Raw genomic sequence first — 20,802 nt, forward strand, 5'->3', positions numbered from 1 at the left:
TTTTGTGAGTTTTTCATATTTTCTATTAATATCTCATATTGGTAAGTGAACATGAACCATGTGAACAACGAGAACATTTTCTTCTTGCATAAAAAAAATAATTTCTAGGAACTATACTGCCAAGATTACATAACAATCTATGGTAAGTCACTTGTTTTGACACTATCACGAACCGTCCTTGAATAGAATAACGTTTTAGCACTTGAAAGCGCTGCACAGCAAAGCCTATGCTACATTAAAAGTCAGTATTCCTGCAAAAACACTATATAAATGATTTTATAGTTAGTGAGACCCAGATTATCACATGATCATGAAACTAAAATAGAGCGAGACAGCCTCAGCCCACATGTGACCACGGACATTTTCTTAAATATTCGGTCATTGATATCTCCCTCCCTCCCTTCACATACGCACAGAGAAAGAGAGACAGAAAGAGCGAGAGAAGAGAACAGAACTGGACAAATAGTACCTGCAAAGGAGTCACCAACAGAAGAGAAAGATGCTAGATAGAACTCTCGAGCAAGGAAGACGTAGGAGAGAATATACCAAGGGTTTGAGAGGGAAAGAGAATATAGCTTTTATAATTAACTCATAAAGTGGAGATAATTAAGCTCTCTATCATGAATTATTAACTTTGACCTTGCAAAAGACTGTTAGTAGTGGTTTGAACAAGCCTGTGAATTTTTATCATAATTGAGTTTTAAATTAAAAGTAATTTCATTGAAAAGTAAATTACCTCAAAGTATCAACAAATAACAATCTTAATTTTCAAAAAGGTGGTTAAATAATCTTTAATTTTACTTTCACAAACTTTATTTCTCATAATCTTCTAGGTTTTTTTAAATAGAAGCATTTAATATTAGAAAAAGTCTAGTCTTTATCAGCAGTTTATAATTTTGCATGTATACTGCTAAGTCCTGGCAACCTGAGTTCAATCCCTGCAACTCACACGGCGAGAGGAGAGAACAGATGTCTGCCAGTCATTTTCTGACATCAAAATGATCATATTAAACAACATAACCCCAACTCAGAAAGGCAAATGGCATGTTTTCGTTTCCTTTCCTATGTGGAGCCTGTATCTAAATGTGTCTGTGGGGAGGGGGCCTAGGAAGCCGAGCATGGAGGGGGAGGGGTCCTTAGAGGTAGGAAAGGGAGGATGGAATCCAGGCAACACGAAAAGAGAAGGGAGACTGTTTGGAAGGAGGGAGGAACCTTCAGAAGGACAGGAGACACAGGGACGGAGCCAGAGGCGGGAATAAATTAGACAAAAGTGTAAGGACTTCTGTATGAAAATACCATAGTGAAGTTACCTTTTTTAACTGCCTTTAAAAAAATTTATAAAAAGAAAAAATATATATAACAGGAAAGGGAACGGTGAGAGGAGGGGGAAATAAGTGGGTATGGGGGTATAAATATGATCAGATTACTCCATAAGCATGTTCTCTATAGATACAGTTATTCAATATATTATCTTCTTAAAGAGTTTTTAAATTATTATTACTGTGTATGTGCGGGTGTGCCATGTGTGGGTGCCTGCAGAGGCCAGAATAGGGCATGAAGTCCCTGGAACTAGATTTACAGGCAATGATGAGCTATTGGATGTGAATCTGGGCATCAACTGAGTATTGTGGATTAGAAGGGGCCCTTAGCCACTAAGCCATCTCTCCAGTCCCTCAGTATATTACCTTATAATAATGATTCACTTGTGGGTCAACTTGTGAGACTAAACCTCAAATATTTTTCAAAGCTGTATCTATAACTAAAATGCATTTTTTTTTCTTTATAGATGGTTATGTCCTTCGGAGTTACCTGGTGGACAAGTAAGGCCATTTTCTTCAATTACTGTATTTATTAAAAGAATCTTATGATTTCCTTAAGGAAAAAGTACTGATGCAATTTCCAGAATGCAATGGACTGAACTACCATAATAAGTTGGGAACAATGTATTACATTTGTAGAAATATAGTAGTACCAATAACAAAGCTGAATATGCTGGTCTGAATTAGAAAGGAAGCCTGGCTCACTCATAGTGAATAGTCTTATATAACTCCCTGAGCTGTCTGTTCAGCAAACACTGAAGACACACAGGGCAAAGCCACTACCCTTTTCACTAATTGTTTGCCTTTTGTTTATTAATTATTACAGCATTAGAACTGGACTAATTAGAGCCAAATGGTGTCTGTGGCAGCTACTAATATTAATAGCTCATAGTTTAGCCCCTAACTGAAGGTTTTTCTATACTCACACCAAGCATAGTGCTCTATTATGTTGCCTTATTGAAAGTGTGCCCCTCAAAAGATAGCAATCAATGACTCTTGTATTCTTATGAATAAGACTTTTTCACAGTCGGTCACAGCCTGGTACTTTTAAGCCTTGGACTCCTCTAACACACTAAGATTCTACACCAAGAAACCCAGAGCAGAAAATTAACCCCACTGCCGGGTTGAGCAATGGAAATATTTGTAAAAGTGACATAATGAAGGAAGGGAGGATTCACAAACCATTTACCATAAGCAACAGGACGCACGTGTGACTAGGACAAAGCATGTTCATAATTCTGTCAGCAAACCAACAGACAGGAAAACGACCCTAACATCTTTGTTTTCTGCGGCGTATGTATTACAGTGGTGGGCACGGGACTTCTGACAGGCTCTGTTCTAAGAAAGATGCAAATTTTATGGAAAGAATGTGCTGCAGATGACAGCAGGTTAAAAGAAAATGGAGAAAGGACACTAAGCAACTATTGGTTCACTACCTATTAAAATGCATACATCAATAAACATTTATGGAATAAACAGCAGGGAAGTCCGTCCTCTTTGCATTCACATCAGATTTCCATTAGGCAAATGCTCCCTCCACCCCAGAGAAAGGATCCAAACAGAGGACATAGGGAGCTCACAGCATCTGTCACAGTTGGCAGGAACAGGGCCCTGCTGCCGCCGCTGTGATAAAGCCCAGAGATAGGACAGGAACCAAGAGCATCATGTCTGTCCTACGTGACACAGCTACCTCACAGCTCTGAAGCTTGGAACTGCATCCTACATTTCAAGATTATGTTTATATTTATAATATATTATTCTATCATTCATAAGTCACTCATCAGACTATGCACTTCTACAATCCAAGCTTACATCTGACTCATAAGTGTGTCTCCCAGCATATGATAGCAACTCAGTGTTTGTGAATAGAATACTTCATAAAGCTTCAGGGCTAGGCAAAACCTGAAAACAATAAGTAGTATAAAAAAAATTCCATGACTGTATATTCCATAATTAGTACTCAATTACTTTAAACTTGATATGTATACATTATAACTAGAAACATATGAAAACAGTATAGCTGATTTTCATGCCAAATATATTTCATTCATTTAAAATTTTAAGCATTGGAAACGCAAGTAAAGGTAGGAATCTAGTACTAATAACTGTTAAAATTTGTTGCACCTTTGGATTAAGGCCCCTGGAGGAGGGTTGTGCCTTGGCAGTTCACTTTGTTTAGCTCTGTACCCAGTACTTTGGGAGTTCAGATGGCCTATGCCCATGGCAGTTCTCCAAGTAGGGCCTGATGTGTGCCCTCGAGGCACGTGTCTATTATTCTCTTTGTAGAATAAACTAGGAGTCGATAAAGCCAGGGAAAGAAGATGTAGAGGTGAATGAAAAATCTCTGTCTACTCACACATACACATGCATAGCCTCGCTTTTCACCTCTAAATGTTTCTGATAGATGGCAATCATATTAATGCTAGCTTCGTCCATGCATTAATGTTGGGAAGATATTTTTCTATAAAATAAAAATTGTTTTTTTGTGTTTACAGTGATGGAGAAATCTATGATGACATTGCTGATGGTAAGTCTCATGCAACTCCCACGGTAACAGAGTAAACAGCTTGCTGGCTTAATTAGAGCCATCACATATGATCAGAATTGGAGTTTCTTAAAAATGTGAGGAAAAGTAATGATCTGATGTCATGGCAGGGAGCCAACTTCACACAAGGCTAGGAAATTAAGTGAAAAGAAAAGCGTATTTCTCTAGATTGAGAAATATAAGACAACCATGGTGTAAGCCAAGAGCTGTAATTCCAGCACTTGGGTGGGATAGAGACAGGAAGATCAGAAGTTCAAGGCCAGCCTTGGCTACACAATGAATGTTGGGGGCAAGCCTAGGCTACATGAGACCCTGTGTCAAAAAACAACCAAACAGGGAAGAGATAGAAGAAGTGGGAAGGAGCTGAGGGAAGAGAGAACTGTTTGGTAAACTGTGTGTTGTAACATGCGCTAAGAGTCGTTGTTTTCATCGCAGAGAAATGCATTCTTAGTAATAAATAGTAACCTGTTTTAAAACTGTCAGTTTCCATACCACAGCAACCATAATACCCAAGAAGGTAACTGTAGATTGTCTTCTGCAGCCTATAAAATGTGAAATTAACAAATCCCAAGTGGACAAATATAAAGCTGGCAAATGCTAAAATATAAGGCTAACAAATTTTTGATCGATAGACAGGTACATTATTTCATAACTAAGAACACTAGTAAAATCATCAGGTATTTCTAAACGAGGATTTAAAAACATTCGTCTCAACAAAATGTTCACAGATGTCATCATGTTGTCCTTTGGCCAGTGTGTGTATGTGAGTGTATATGAATGAATATGTGCATGTGTGTATATGTGTTTGAGTATGTGTGAGTGTGTGTGAGTATGTGTGTGTTTTGTTTTGTTTTGTTTGAGACAAGCTCTCACAACATGGTGTCTGCTCGCCTGGAACTTACTATCTAGACCAGGCTGACTTTGAACTCACAGAGATCCACCTGCCTCTGCTTCTTGACTGCTGGGAATAAAGGTGTTTGTCACCACATCTGGCACCATCCAGGTTTTTGTTGTTTGTTTTCTTTCTTACATCAGTTCTAGGATCAAACCTATATCCCTGGCTTGCAAGCAAATGCTTTACTGTTAGAGTCATCTCCCAGCCCCTACCCTTTAGTCTTTAGCTTATAATACGTCTCGATGCTTAACTAATCTCATTTCCAACAAGTGCTGTGATGCCAGGATAACTGATCTTCAGTCTCATGTGATGCAGACTGACTCTGCCTAGGAATGTTGTTGAAACTGGGCTGTCAATGAAGCTGTCTTAGTTATTGTTGTGATGAAACATCACGACCAAAAGCAAGTCAGGGAAGAAAGGGTGTGTTAGGCTTACACTTCCACATACTAGTCCATTACAGGAACTCAAACAGGACAGGAACCTGGAGGCAGGAACTGATGCAGAGGCCATGGAGGGGTGCTGTTTGCTGGTTTGCTCCCAATGGCTTGCTTATCCCATTTTCTTATAAAACCCAGACCCTGTGGATGGTATGTGGAGTGAGTAGAAAATTTCTTAATAAAGAAAAATGAAAAAATAAATAAATAAAATAAAATCCAGGACCACCAACCCAGGGATCCACCGCCCACAACAGGCTGGGCCCTCTCCCTTCAATCACTAATTAAGAAAATGTTCTACAGTCTTGCCTACAATCTTATGGAGGAGGTTTATCAACCGAGGCCTCCTATCTGTGATGACTCTAGCTTGTGTCAAACTGACGCAAAACTAGCCAGCACAGAAGATTAAATGTATCACATTTCACGTATCTAGTTCTGTTTGTCTTCTTAATGTAAAATAAGGAAGTGTTTTGTTGTTGTTGTTGTTGTTGTTGTTGTTGTTGTTTTAAATCTTAATTCTGGAGAGATTGAATTACCCAGATTTTTAACTTGAAACACTTAAGATGTGCTGTATACAATCTGTATTTACATTCTTGAGGCCAGATGTGGTGGTGCAGAGCCAGCACCTGGGATATGGAAGCAGGAGGCTCAGGAGTTGGAAGTCCTGTTCAGTGATCTGTTGAGTCTGAGGACAGCCTGGGCTTCATGAAGACTTGTTTCCAAAACCTCAATAGGGCATGAGAAGAGAGGTAAAGCTTGTACTGCAGTCATGAGGACCTGAGTCTGACAGCCAGAACACACAGGACAGTGAAAGGCACAGTGGCAAGTGTTTGTAATCCCAGGCCTGGGGAGGTCGAGACAGGAAGATCCTTGGTGAGAATGGAACCAATGAGAGACTCCGTCTCAGAGAAAGCACATGGTTCCTAAGGATGTTACTAGAGGTTGTCCTCTAGCCTTCACACACATGTGCATATGTATCTGCACACACATGTACACACACACACATATAAATTAATGAGTGAATTAATTAAAGCTGTATTTTCTTTTCTTTCAGGTTGCATCTATGATAACGACTAGCATTCGGCTCTGTTCTCTCTGCTGTGTCTGTTAGTGGCCAACATGAATTTTAATTGGACTGTTTTTGGGTGTCGTAGAAAAAAAAAATGAATGTACAAAATGAAATTTCAATCTCTTTATAAAATTTTGAAATCTTAAACTCGGAAAGTGAACTCCGTTTAATATGTCAAAGATTGGTAGTGAGATATAAGAACTTATCTCCTTTTTTACTCTCTTTTCTTCCTTTTTCTCTTGAGTTCTTACTTTGCAGTTCAAGCCTTCTTCCTGCCTCAGCCTCCCAAGTGCTGTGATAACAGACATGAGCCAGCACATCTGGATTAAGGATCCCATGTTACCTCAGTTTTGCTTATGAAGGCACTTGTTTTTAGACCACCAATAGGGACTCTCCTCCTACCATATCCCTTTTTAAAGAAATAAAGAAAAAAAGAAAGACATCCCAGAGGAAGAAGAAAAAAGAATATAAAGAAGGAATTTTATTTTTAATTCCACAAGAAGACAACTCATGCTGCCCCTTACAACACCTGTTCAAATCACCTACCCGGAAAAGGTGGAGCTTGTGCCTCTAGTGTCTGAAAGACCTTGTAGCAGCAGACCATTTGTATGGAATTGTTGCCTCTTCACTCACTGTGAAATCATATGTTAACTATGCAGTGAGCATGCTTTAGCATCAGTATGCACATCTAAGATTAGCCTCTCCGAGGGCCTAAAGTAGTTCTTATTATGTGAATCCCTACACACATGGTTGCAATCTGTACTCGGTTTAGACACCACTGTTACCTGGAGAAATGGAGGGGGACTACATGACACTTGTGAACACCGTGAGAAAGAACCCTGAAACTCGCTCGACTTTTACAGTAACTTCTTACTGTGAAGTCTCTTTGGAAGGGTTTTGTGTTTCGCTGTCAATTGCTTCTGCAGAACCCAGTGATGTTTATAACCACTTTACTAGGAAGTTGTTCAGGCAAAGAAACACAAAGCAATAAATCCCAGTGGTTAGCCTGGGGTACTCCCCATTGAGACATACTCCTCACCACCTTCTCTAGACTGGAAGGCACTGGCTTTTGAATGCTAAGAACACTAAGAACCATGAACCAAAACACAACGCCTCAACATCCAAGAAGATAACAGATTGGAGAATGTTTTTTGAAATTAGTAAATCCTAATGCTGGCTCTGTTATTGACCATGATGCAACCTTGGCAATATTCATTGCTCCCCCAGTGTTCTTATAGGATAAGAGTCAACTAAGTTTATCCCAGCATTTTCCACTACCAACTATTTCAAGCTTTTATGGTTCCCTCATCTCAGATGCACACTTAAGAAGGCTTTTTCCTTTTCTATTTTAAATCATTGATTAAATAATGATTAATACACTATATATGTAAATTGTAAAGATCCATTGGAGTTTCTGAAGAGTGACCCCCCCCCCAGTGAATTTTTTTAAAGTCAAAAATTATATGGGATAGAGAGATAACTCAGTTAGTAAAGTGCTTGCATGACAAGCATAAAGATTGAATTTGATCAACAAGCCCCAGATGACAACCATGTGTAGTGACCAGTACTTGTAATTCCGGTGCCAGGGAGGCAGAGACAGGAGGACCCCTGGGGCTCACTAGTAAGCCTGTCTATCCTAATGGGTGAGTTCCACACCAGCGAGAGACTCTAATCCAAGAAGATGGACGTCACCTGAGGACCAACAGCCAAGGTTGTCCTCTGGAGTCCACATATATATGCCCTCACACACATGGAAACGTGTACACACAGATTGAAAAAGGGGTGAAATAGGCCAAAGCCTTCAAACGGTCAGAACTGGGGTTTCTATGAAGTGTTTTGAAGTTTCAAAAGTGTCAGCAGCTTCTACAGCTCCACTTATAGGATAGAGGGCTCTGAGTCTCCTGGGTTGGAAATTACTCATCTCAGATGGCCTTTGATTAGGAAGTACTTTGGTGGGTTAGTCAGCATGTGTCCTTGTGGTGAACCTCTTTTGTCACTAGATACAAATTACATGGCTCAAAGGTTATATTGGAATCAAATATAGATTAGATGCTGACTGTATTTTCAGTAATTTTTCATGATTAAGAATAGCATAAATTCAATGCAAATGTTAGATTAAAAAAAAATCCCAAATTAGATCAAGAGACTATTTCAGCTTTGATTTATATTCAAAGAAATGGACAGACACCTATGAGAAATTTATGTAATAATTATTTAATATATATTTGAAGTGTTATTTTTAATATACTAAATATGATTTTGTTGTAGATTGTGTGTGGAATTTTGTTATGTGAGAAGAGCTGCCAATAAAATACCTTTTCAGCAAGTGACCCTGCCCCCCCACTTCATATACACATCAAGACCATCGGCTTTCCTCTCCATTATCATGATTCTGTCTACAAAAGAGTCTTTTACGTACAGAAGAGCCCTGTCTGCAACAACCTCCCCCGTCTCATTCAGCCTCCTATTCACAGCCCAACTCTCCCCGCTGCCTCTTGATACATTGCTTCCTATTTTGCCTTAGAAATAGACAAGTAAGTACAGTTCTCTCCAACTCCCTGCAACCTGAACACAACCCATGTTCAAAATGCTTAGAGAATAAGATATCACAACTGGATTCCAAACCATGACCAGGGGTCCCATTTCCTTCTAACTCCTCCTCTCTGAGCTTCTTCTGATAATAATCCATTCACGCTCTTTATTCTCACTCTACCTCTTCTTCTCTTTCTCTGTCTCCTCCCTCTCCTTTTCTCCCTCTCCTTCTCTGCCCCATCTCTCACCTCTCCCTCCTGTCTTTCCCCCTTCCTACCTATCTTTAACTTCTGCTGTGAATAACTTTCTCTGTATATTTAAAATATACTAAAATATGTCTTAGCAGTAAGAAAACCTGACATTTCAACTTGAACCCAAACACTTCACCCACAACCCATTTATTTCACCCTTCCCTTTCTCATTCCACTATCTTAAAATGGTGACGTGCGCGCACCAGCTGTTACAACATGCTTCCAATTCCTCCGATTGTTCAGAATTTGATGACCCAAAGGCTCCCACTGCTGTGCTCAGGAAAGCATTGCCATGTTTGTGTGGAGATCAGGATCCCTTCAGGCTGTGTGGAGATCAGGATCCCTTCAGTGACTGAGGATACCAGGGCAGAAGGCAGCATCCAGACTCTTTACACAGCAAATCCAGTTGGGGCCTCCCTAGTGGTCTTGCTAAGCCCCCCTCAGAGTTCCAACCATCTACCTCCTGCCTTCACCAGGGCAGGTACACACTGCTGTCACCCAGCTCCCCCTGCCTTCAATGGGGCAGGTGTGAGCTGCTGTGCTTTCCTAGCTGGCTCTCTTGCACGCACCTATTCCTTGCTGTCCACCAAAGAAAACCCTGAAATTTCCAGTTCATTTTAGTGTCAGCTTTCCAGGGAAGTCATATTGAGCACAGTACAGCTTGAAAGATATTAAAACCTGTATCTGTCTGGGCAGTGGTGGTGCTCACTTTAGTCCCAGCACTCGGGAGGCAGAAGCAGGCAGATCTCTGAGTTCAAGGCCAGTGTGGTCTACAAAATGAGTTCCAAGGCTACACAGAGAGAACCTGTCTTGAAAAACCAAAACCAACCAAACAAACAAAACCTGTATATGAACACTGGGATAAACTGAATCCGCATTTGGGGGAGTAATTTAGGGAAGCATTTTTAAGTAACCCTAAATATGAGTTTGTGGCTCCTTTTGAACATTCCCCACCCTGTTCATCCTTTCTTGTGTTCTCAAGATACATTCAGTCTCCAGATGGCTCCAACCTGGCTTCTTTTACCATCACTTTAAAGCCGTTTCTATGTGATGTCTCCAAAAGAGCCTTGTAGCAGTTCATCTTCATTTTCAACTTGACAGGGTTTAGAATCATTGAGGATAGGAGACCTACCTCTGGGCATTTCTATAAGGGGGGTTTTAGAAAAGTTTAATCGAGGAAGAAAAACACACCCTGAATATGGGCAACACTCTCCCTGAGACCTCAGACTAAATAAAAAGGAGAAAGAAAGCTGAGCTCCATCCCTCTCTGCTCCCCGCCTACAGACACGATGAGACTAGACACTTCACCCTCCCGCTGCCATGCCTTTCCTTCATAATACATGTTAACTCTCTCAGTGTTCTACTGCTGTGAAGAGACACATGACCACAGCAACTCCTATAAAGGAAAACATTTAACTGGGGCTGGCTTACAAGTTCAGAGGTTTAGTCATGGTAGAAAGTATGGCAGCATGCAGGCAGACGCGGTGCCGGAGAGGTGGCTGAGAGTTCCGTGTCTAGATTGGCATACAGCAGGAAGAAAGCCCACTCTCATTGACACACTTCCTCTAACAAGGCCACATCTCCTAATAGTGCCACTCCCTATGAGCCAGGTGGGGGCATTTTCATTCAAACAACCACATTCCATACCCTGGACCCCATAGGCTTGTGGCCACATCATAATACAAAAAAAAAAAAAAAGCATTTAGTTCAACTTCAAAAGTCCCCATAGTGTATAAGAGTCTCAACAATGTTTAAAAGGCCAAAGTCTTCAAAGTCTCTTCTGAGACTCATACAATCTTTTAACTGTAAACCCTTGTAAAATCAAAAAGCAGATCACTGTAGTAGGTGAGCTCTGATATGTCGAAGGGTTCTTGTAGGGAGGAGAGAGGAATGAGGAAGTATTAGATAGAAATACGGGCAGAGAAACATCATTGAAAGCATCCAACTGCTTTCACTATCCGAAGTCCCAAAGTCCACATTCTGCCAAGAACCATGGTCAGGCCTATCAAAGCAATACCCCACTTCTGTTACCAACTTCTGTAATAGTTAATGTATAGCTGTGAAGAGACACCGTGGCAATAATAACTCTTATAAAGGAAAACACTTAATTGAGGCTGGCTTACAGGTTCAGAGGTTTAGTCCACGATCATCATGGTGGGAAGCATGGTGTCATGCTGGCAAACATGGTACTGGAGAAAGAGCTGAACGTTCTGCACCTGAATGCAAAGGCAGCAGGAAGAGAGAGACACTGGGCCTGGCTTGGGCATTTGAAATCCCAAAGCCCAACCCCAGTGGCACACTTCCTCCAACCAGGCCACACCCACTCCACACCTCCTGATTGTGTTTCTCCCTATGAGCCTATGGGGGCCATTTTCATTCAATCCACCACAGTGTCTCCTCAGACTGTGAGGCTAAATAAACCCTTCCTTTCTCCAGGTCCCTTAGTTAGTGCTTTGTCACAGCAATGAAAAAAAGTAACTAATATCCATACTAACTTCACAAGACTCCAAATGGAACTCCTCCTCTGACCTTAAAGCTGATTATGCTTCCTCTACATTCTTCCTCATTGGCATCTCTATTCCTCCCCAAGCTTGAAACTTCAAAGTTTGTTTCTACCCTTGATCTTCTTTGTTCAGTGAGACACAGAGCTCCAAGAAAACAAGGACTCTTGCCGGATTTGCTTTTATGTTCTTTCATAAAGTGGTATTTGAAGCTCTTACTAATATATTTGGTAATGGAAAGATCAGTGGGTGAAATGTCTATAAGAGTGTGTTAAGCCTGTAGGCTGCCATTGTCTTTCTTAATTATTATTTCAATGCCTTAAGAGCTTCAATAAATTGGTAAGCTAAGATATACCTAATCCACTCCCTAAAACATAGGTTATTGCTGACGTCAGATTCACTGAAGTAATCATGATCGAGATCAAGTTGATCACAACAGTGTTCCTGTAGAAACAGAGGGTGGAACAGAGTAGAGATTACAAAGTGTCTCTTAGGGATTGGTACCTATGAAAGGAAGAGGGAGCAAGACTGAGCAAAGAAGATGGTTGAATGTGACACAGGCCTGATAAAGCTTGGAGCAAACAGAGAGGTCTCTGAGTAAATGCTTCATCTATTGTCTCCCTTTAGACAAAGTGGTAAACCTTTTAACAGGACCCCTCAGACTCATCATTGTGTGAACCTCCTTGTCCCAAGAGAGGCACCACCTTGTGAAAGATGGCACAGCTGTGGTAAAGTGGGAAATGACAGATGGCTATCAGCATATCCCACTCACTTCTTTGAGAGAGTCAGCTAAATTGTACACTCATACAAGCTTCTGAAATTTGCAAAGACTCAAGATCTCTTGTTTATAAAATATGAAAGTGCATACTTAGTGGTTAAAAGGGAATTGAAACAAAATTCTTGCTCTTTAAATTATGTGTACATGGGATAGGGACATATGTGTTCATTGGTGCCTGAGCAGGCCAGAGACATTTGATTCCCCTATGGGGCTGAAATTATAGGCAGAATTACAGGCTATGAGGCACTCAATGTAGTTGTGGGAACTGAATTTGAATCCTCTGCAACAGCCCCAAGTACTCCTAACTACTGAGCCATCTCTGAGTCAGCCCCAAAATCACTTTTAAAGAATATCAAAATGTCTTTTGTTGACAAACTAAGCTCAAAACCCTATTTTTCCTACATAGTCTTCCTTTGTTTTCTTGAAAAAAATTGGTCCTCTAACATTCTTTGCCCACGTTTTATAGATCCATTAATGAATAAATAGTTGTATGCTATCAAAAACACTAGTGCTTATGCTGGTAAGATGGCAACTTGATATTCAGCTTTTGGTCTGGGCATGATAGAGAGCAGTAGGACTGTGGCAAACTATTCAATCTAAGTTCTAGGCTCATGGGTACATTGCTAATTGTGACAGACATTTGCCATTCAGCTCTCCAAGATGCCCCTTCCCAACCTTCTTGCTACTGTTGTGTGCCCTTTGAGCCTAGCCTTTATCAGCTCCCTCCAGAGGGTCACTTGACATCTAGCTTCTAGTATCACATGACCCATGGGGAGCAACAGTGGTCTACAAGAGATACAGAGAGAGTGAGGGTTCCTCAAAATCTTTCTGGAGGAGTCTCCATAGCTGGTTGTGACCTTGCTCCCCTGAAGTTCTAGCTCACTCAGACAGACCTCTCCACATGGTACTGGCTGACTGATTTCGTTGCTTCTTTTGGCTCCTTCAGGATTGCAGATACACACAGGAAGTGTCAGTTGAAGGAAATCCCTCTTTAATTTGTAGTTTCTGTACACTGTCTATCCACTTTTTAACAAGCCCTTTATTTTTTTTCCTCAGACATCTCAGTTTGAGCTAACCTTTTGTTTTCCACCTAAGTTCTAGGGACACATGACTCAGTTATAACAGCTTATGAGTCCCATGTCACTAAAGTTTTCCAGAATCTAGATAGAAAGCCAGTTTCCATGTTTCTTAGTCATGAAAGAAGCAATTAGAGAATATCTTATAGGAAAATGAGCTTAAAAAGTAAAATTATGGCATCTGGAATGATGGCTCATGGTTATAAGCATTTATTGCTCTTGCAAAGGGCCCAGTTCCCAGCACCACATTTCGTGGGTTACAACTGCCTTCAATTCCAGCTCCAAAGGACCCAGCACCCTCTCCTGGCCTCTTTGGATGTCTGAACTCACATGCACACACCTACACATATAATGAAAAATAAGAAAAGCTATATTTAAAAGCAACAGTGGTGTTCTCGTGCTCTTTGATGTCTAAGACATTGCAAATACCATGGCTTGAAACCAAGTAGAATTCACATATCTTTAATCCAAGCATTCAGAGGTAGGATCTCCGTGAGCTCAAGGCCAGCCTGATCTACATAGTGAGTTCCAGTACAGCCAAGGATACAACAGAAAGATAATGTCTCAAAAAAAGAATTCTAAAATATAACTGTGATTTGAGACATGTCCAGTTGAGCGTAGTACTCAGTAGCTAATGGCCAGGTTCTTACCAACAAAGAGCAAAGAAACACCTTCTATGACACCAGTATCAACCCCTTCACCTCAGTCCTTTGAAATGGGTCTTTGAGATATTGTGATATTTTTCAAAAAACTTTCTAATAAGTTAGTGAGTTTTATTTAGACATATAAGCTACATCTTCCTTTTTAACTCAATGATCTCAATACACCTACAATCAAATGTGAAAGCATTACCCTGTGCTAACAGCACTTCTTAAAGCAATCCTTTCTAAAGCTAGGATAGAATCCAGCTATGATTCTTGAGCTAGTACAATGTGCTTTCTGAGCCCCACCCTAAGTAGGAGAAGCTATGTTGGGTGAAGCATTGAAATCCTGTTACCTCCCACATACCTCAAGGGACCAGAGTTTTCTAATTTTTAATATGTAAAGATCTCAAAGAGATGTACTAAGCTACAGTGGTTACCTAACCCTCAAGATATAAATAAATATGCAATGCTAGAAAACCAGATCACACAGTAATAATAGACACATAAAGCTTATTGTATATTCATTTAAAAGAGAAACAACAGAAAGAAATCTCTTCTGCTTGGGGAAGTAGACAGTAGGAAAAAGTCTTGGGGTGTATTGGTTATTTTTCTTGTTGCTATAAAAATATCTAACAAAAGTAAGATATTTAAGGAAGGAAAGATTTATTTGGACTTATTGTGAGGTATTCACCAGAGAAGACTGCTCCAACATGAGTTTAAGACAATAGACAGTCTTTATTAGCCAGCCAGGGACTATATTGGATGTTGGATAGATACCAGGGTAGCCTTGAGCCTTTCTCAGGGTGAGCTTGAAGCATAAAAACCGTTTTCTGGGTTGACATGCTTCAGTTAACAGGAACAGTTAGCCTGAAGTAGAATTACAGAAGCCAAAAGGAAATGTTAGTACATTTAGAAACTTCCCCAGAACTATGGACTATGATGGATTCAGTCTTTGTTTTAGCAGGGGGTACTGTCTATGTGCTGAGTTTTATGGCCTGAATAGTACTTCCATCATGGATTCAGTTGTGCTAAGGTCTGGGCTCTGTTACAGACTCACAGTTAGAAGGTATAATCCATCATGGTAGGGAAGACATGGCAGCAAGGGCAATAGGCAGTTAGTTGTTCCGATTTAATCTGTGATGAAGCAAAAGGAGAAAGAGATGAGTCTTATTCTCCCTAGAATTTCCCCTGCCAAACTAAACAGCCTATCACTTTTAAATTTGGCCTGACTTGAGTTCAGAGGAAATGCAAAGAATTAAGTCATATTGTATAATACGAATGGCCCTTAGTTCAGGAATATAATGTAAATGGCCCCTAGTCTTGTTCCTGATAGAGTCCTTTTCAATGACTGTGATCAAGAAACAGAAAGATACAGATGGTGGTGCCCAGCTCTCTTCCTTTCCTTTTTTATTCCATCTGAGACCCCAGCCTATGGAATGATGCCAAATTTAGGGTCAGTCATCCCACCCAATATAGACACTGTCTCACAGACATAGGGAGTCTAGATCCTACTGAGTTGAAGATCAATGGTAACCAATCAGTCAGTATCTTAGTTCAAGCTTGTACTGCCTGGTTTTGTGTCAACTGGCCAGACTCTAGAGTCATCAGAGGAAGGAGCCTCAGGTGAGGAAATGCCTTCATGAGATTCAGCTTTTTCTCAATTATTGATCAGTTGGGGAGGGCCCAGCCCATGGTGGGTGGTTCCATCCTGAGCTGGCGGTCCTGGGTTTTATAAGAAAGGAGGCTGAGCAAGCTATGGGAAGCAAACCAGTAAGAAATACCTCTCTGTAGCTTCTGCCTCTAGGATTCTGCCCTATTTGAGTTCCTGTCCTGACTTCCCTCAATAATGAACAGTAATATGGAAGTGTAAGCCAAATAAACCTTTTCTCTCCAACTTGCTTTTTGGTCATGGTGTTTCATTGCAGCAATAAATAATCCTAACTAAGACAAAGCTGCTATGATAAAGCACTCTAGACGCTGAGTATCATATATACCATAAATATTTCTCATGGTTCTAGACATAGGAAGTCTAATATCAGGGTACCAGTATGGGTGGATTCTAGAGAACCTCTCTTCCAGGTTGCACACTGCCAGCTTCTCCTGTGTCCTTTTTTAGCAGATCTCTCTCCCTCTCCCTCTCTCTCTCTCTCTCTCTCTCTCTCTCTCTCTCTCTCTCTCTCTCCATAAAAACCCTAATCCCATCTGTCAAGGTTCCACCTTCATGACCTAGCCATTTCCCAAAGGCCCCATCTCCAAACATTATCATGTTCCAGATTCTAGTTCCACATCAAAGTTTGTGGAGGAACATTCAATCCATACTAGTTAGGTTCCTCAGAAGCAGGATTTAATGCAGAATTTCTGTGACAGATTTCTTGTGAGAGTGCTCTCAAGAAGAATTTCCAAGAATCAGGAAACGGAGGACATAAGGCAGAAGGTAAACAACCATATGAGTTCAGCTAAAGCTCAGCATCAGCCTTGTCCCCGAGCAAGAACAGCACTAACTAGGCCACCCTGTGCTCAGGAAGCTGGGGGTTTGTTTGCTCCGTCTTAGTCACTGGCTGGTAGAGGCTCTCCTCTCCACCCTCAGTTCCTATGGACCACTTGGTGGCATCGCTCTTTTGGGCCCCACACACATCTCTAGAATATTTGCAGGTGCAACAGACTTAGCAACTAAATCATACAGCAGCTGAGGGATAGGTTCTTCCAGGGACACTGGGGATAGGCCAGGGACAATTATCCAGAATAAGTCTGCAAATGTCTGCAGGGATAGTGATTCACTGAGAATAAATGGGGCATAGAAGCGTGTGTTTCACAGACCAGACCCTGAAGCCAGCCCTCTCTACATCACGTGGCTTGACCAGGTCCTGTCAGCATCCCTAATCATTTCAGCTGCAACATCACCTAAGTAACAGAATCAGGGCTGCGTCCCTTGGGGGGCACTCTCCATTGAACTTTTCACCCTTACACAGACCCAAATTATTTTTAAAACGCAAGGCTCCGCTGGATGTGGGGCTATAATTCCTGCGCTGGGAAGACTGAGACAGGAGAATTAAGAGTTTGAGCCCAACCTCGGATATCTAGTAAAACCCGATCTAAAAAAAAAAAAAAAAAAAAAAAAATCCTAAAGCAAAACATAAAATAATTAAAAATGCACACAAAAGCAAGTAAACAACACAATACATAAGCCTTTAGTAAGTGTGCAGGAGGTGCCTACAGTGCCAGCCGCTTACTTACCAGGCTGAGGCAAGAGAGTCTCTCAAGCTCAGAAATGTGAAACCAACCTAGGCAACATGGCTAGATCCTGTCTCAAGATGTAACACAGTTATGGGGGGGGGGGGCAAACAAACAAACAAACAACAGCAAAGCCCTATGGAAGGGTCTGGGGCATAAATATTCTCTAGTGACCTTGAAAAATCATCTGAGCTGTAACTAGCCATCCTGCTTTCTGGCTTTGTCACCTTTTGACCCCAGGGGATCCCAACCCCCTTTTTCTGTGAGATCAGCTATGCATTTAAAAGAAAGCTTATGGTCCCTATGGTGGTTTTAATGTAAATAATTCTATAGGCTCGTATGCTTGAATACTTGGTCCCCAGTTGGTGGAACTGTTTGGGGAAGATGAGGAGACATGGCCTTATGGGAGGAGGTGTACCACTGGGGGTGAGTTTGGAAGTTTCAAAAGCCCACATTATTCCCTGTTAGTGTGCTCACACACTCCCTCTCCCTCTCTCTCTCTCTGATTCATGCTATGGATCAGATGTAAGCTCTCAGCTACTGCTCCAGGGCCATGCATGCCTGCCTATTGCCATGCTCTCTGTCATGATGGTCATGGACTGTACTACCCTCCGGAACTCTGAGTCTCAATTAGATGCTTTCTTTTGGTAAGTTGCCTCGGTCTCTTCACAGCAGTAGAAATGTAACTAAGCTGGTCTCCTATCCTGAATTAATAGGGGTTTTGTTGGTTGGTTGGTTGGTTGGTTGGTTGGTTGGTTGGTTTTTTATAGCTCAAAGTCTTTTAGGTAATATTCTCACCAAAGAACACTATTTGGAAGTCTGAATGGCTCCTTGTCTTAGTGCTTATCTCATGAGTGTTTAACATGGCAACTCAGGCAAGACCATGACCATCTATCATGGTGTATCTGACCATATAAAACTAGAATAAGATTCAAGCCTGTCCTTCTTATACTCGTTGTTTTGATTCTTCTAGATCTGTTTTCTAGATGGAATAAGTTAATGTTATGGACCTTTTTAAATGTAACAATGTTGCTTCAATAATATTTTTAAAACTGACTTCCATTTTTCAAGGGAATAAAATAAAGGGCAATTTTCAAACAGATCAAGCTTCACCAGGAGTAAAAAATCGTAAAGGAAAGAAACCAATTATTTATGAAAGACATTAAAAACAAGGCAGGGCTCTAACACAAGAACATAGCAAATTACCAGTTATAAGCTTCATATTCATCAAGGAACCTGGTATTTCTTTACTTACTCCAAGATGAAACATATTTGAAAATTTTTTAAATAGCCCTCATTTTTTTTATAAAGGTATTTTAGGGCTTATTCTACTAGTATTTGATGAGGTCCATAGGCAAGGAGCTAGGTACAAAATCATTGCAGAAACTGCAGCTGTGTCTTGGCCCCGTGTCTCCTGGTCATCAGAATGTGCTTTAGTGGTTTAAACTCCTTGAAGCAGCTTTTGAGTTCTTCCCATTCTGCCAGAAACTAAGGTGCAAAGGAACTTCCCAACTGCCACACATGCACAGTCTCATTCTCAAAAAAAAACCAAAACAAAACAAAAAAAAACCACTGGCTGCATAATAATATCATTTGCACTATGGTTGAGACTCTACCACAGTCCCACTGGGCTTTTTAAGATGATCATGGGAAGAGGGTCATCTCACCTCATGAATATTCTACAAAGGTCATAAATATTCATAAAATGTATTTAAAATCCATACCACAATACACAGTGGGCTGCCAGCTCCCTCCCTCCATCCCCACATCTGAGTGAACCCTCTCCAATCTCCATTCAGAGTAGAGTATACTATCCTTTGCTTTGTTAAATGAACTCCTGCTTCAAGTATCTGTGTCTCCACTGAATCCTTTCCTTAAAGAAGACAAGAAACAAAAACACAGGCACAAATAAAACAAACAGAAAAGGCTGGTCCAGCGGATAAAGGCCCTTGTCTCCAAATCAGACAACCTGAGTGCAATCCCTTGAACCCAAATGGTAGAAGGAAAGAACAAACTGTTCTCTGCCCCTCACAGGTATGATGACATACATGTGTGCCCATTTGTGGTCATGTGTGTGAGTGCGTGCACACAAAATAAGTAAATGTAAAAAGAAAAAGAGATGAGAACTAAGCAGAACACTTTGCCTGGTAAAAGCACCCATGTGGGAAGACGCTGTCAAAGAAGAGGCATTACTTCTCATATTATCACTAGATCACTGTTGAACCCCCGATTTTTTATGCCTATGCCCCACCTTCCTGTTTGGGTTGACAGAGACTGAACTCATGATGTGTGTGGATTACCAACATATCTGCCCTGCAAAGAGTTGGTTTTAATCACAGCACACTAGGATGAGAAGGGCAGCTACAGATATTGTTGCTTCAACTTTCCTCTCATTGATTAATTCTGTCTCCTAGCCTTTGTAGGCAGACAAGAAGGTACAAGACTAATATGTTGCCTCCTGAACATGATGTACCCTTTATAACCTTCAGGAGAAATGAGTAGCAACTGACAAATGGTTGCAACTTAGTGGGTATATAATCACCCCTGTGAAGATTGGTGGATATGTTAGTCATCTTTAAGCAACTGTGATGATTAATCTTAATTGTCCACTTGATGAACTCTAGAGTCAATGTGGAATGGAGCTTCTGTGAGAGAAGCCCACAGGTGTGCCTGAGAAGGAGCTTCTTGATTGAGTTCTTGGAAGGGAGAAGATATTGTAAATGTGGGCAGTTTCGTGAGCTCGGTCCTGGATGGAATACAATGGAGAGGGAGAACTGAGCACAGAAGTTCTGTTCCTTAACTGCAGGTGGAATGTGACCTGACTAAAGCTCCTGCCATTGTGACCTTTCCACAATGATGGACCACAACTTCAAACTGAGAGCAAATAAATCCTTCCTTCCTAAGTTGCTTTTGTTGGGCTATTTTCAACACAGCAATGAGAAAATTAACTAGCATAGTACCCAATCACTTTCCCTTAGTACCTTGTCTGCTTTAAGTTTGGCAATAAAACACCAGTTTAGGCTCTGTATAGAAAAGAGTTACAAACATAGACCTGAGACCATTAAGTACTGTTGGGAAAGCTAGCTTGGGACTGGGGTGGGGACTTGAATTTGGAGTAGAATATTTTTTCAAGGTGTGTTACTTTTGTTTATGTGGCATTTGTTTAACTCTGTGAAGCTGTGTTACTGTGCCTGTCTAAAATACTTGATGATCTAATAAAGAACTGGCCAATAGCAAGGCAGGAGAACGGATAGGAGGGGCTAGCAAAGAGAGATTGAGGAGTGAAAGGAAGAGAGAGCTAGGAGCCAGAGAACGAGGAGGACTCCAGGGGCCAGCCACCCAGCTACACAGCAAGCCACAGAGTAAGATTTACAGAAGTAGAGGATGGGAAAAGCCCAGAGGCAAAAGACAGAATAAGTTAAAGAAAACTGGCAAGAAAGAAGCCAAGCTAATTCATAATTAAAAACAAGACTCCGTGAGTGAGTGATTTATTTGGGAGCTGGATGGCAGGCCCCTCAAAAGAGTAA

The 20,802-nt window shown here is 41.0% G+C and overlaps 1 protein-coding gene across 1 annotated transcript in view; it reads left to right on the plus strand.

Annotated features, from left to right (window-relative positions):
* The window catches only part of Fyb1 (FYN binding protein 1), a 138,055-nt gene extending 129,498 nt beyond the window's left edge, over nucleotides 1-8,557 (plus strand). Inside the window, exons 17-19 of the mRNA XM_036206699.1 lie at nucleotides 1,787-1,820; nucleotides 3,815-3,846; nucleotides 6,248-8,557. Coding sequence (XP_036062592.1) covers nucleotides 1,787-1,820; nucleotides 3,815-3,846; nucleotides 6,248-6,270 — 89 coding nt within the window. The 3' untranslated portion in view covers nucleotides 6,271-8,557. The remainder of the gene's footprint in view (nucleotides 1-1,786; nucleotides 1,821-3,814; nucleotides 3,847-6,247) is intronic.
* Nucleotides 8,558-20,802: the final 12,245 nt, after the last annotated feature.

This window comes from Onychomys torridus, chromosome 15 (assembly GCF_903995425.1).
Source record: "Onychomys torridus chromosome 15, mOncTor1.1, whole genome shotgun sequence".
NCBI lineage: Eukaryota > Metazoa > Chordata > Mammalia > Rodentia > Cricetidae > Onychomys > Onychomys torridus.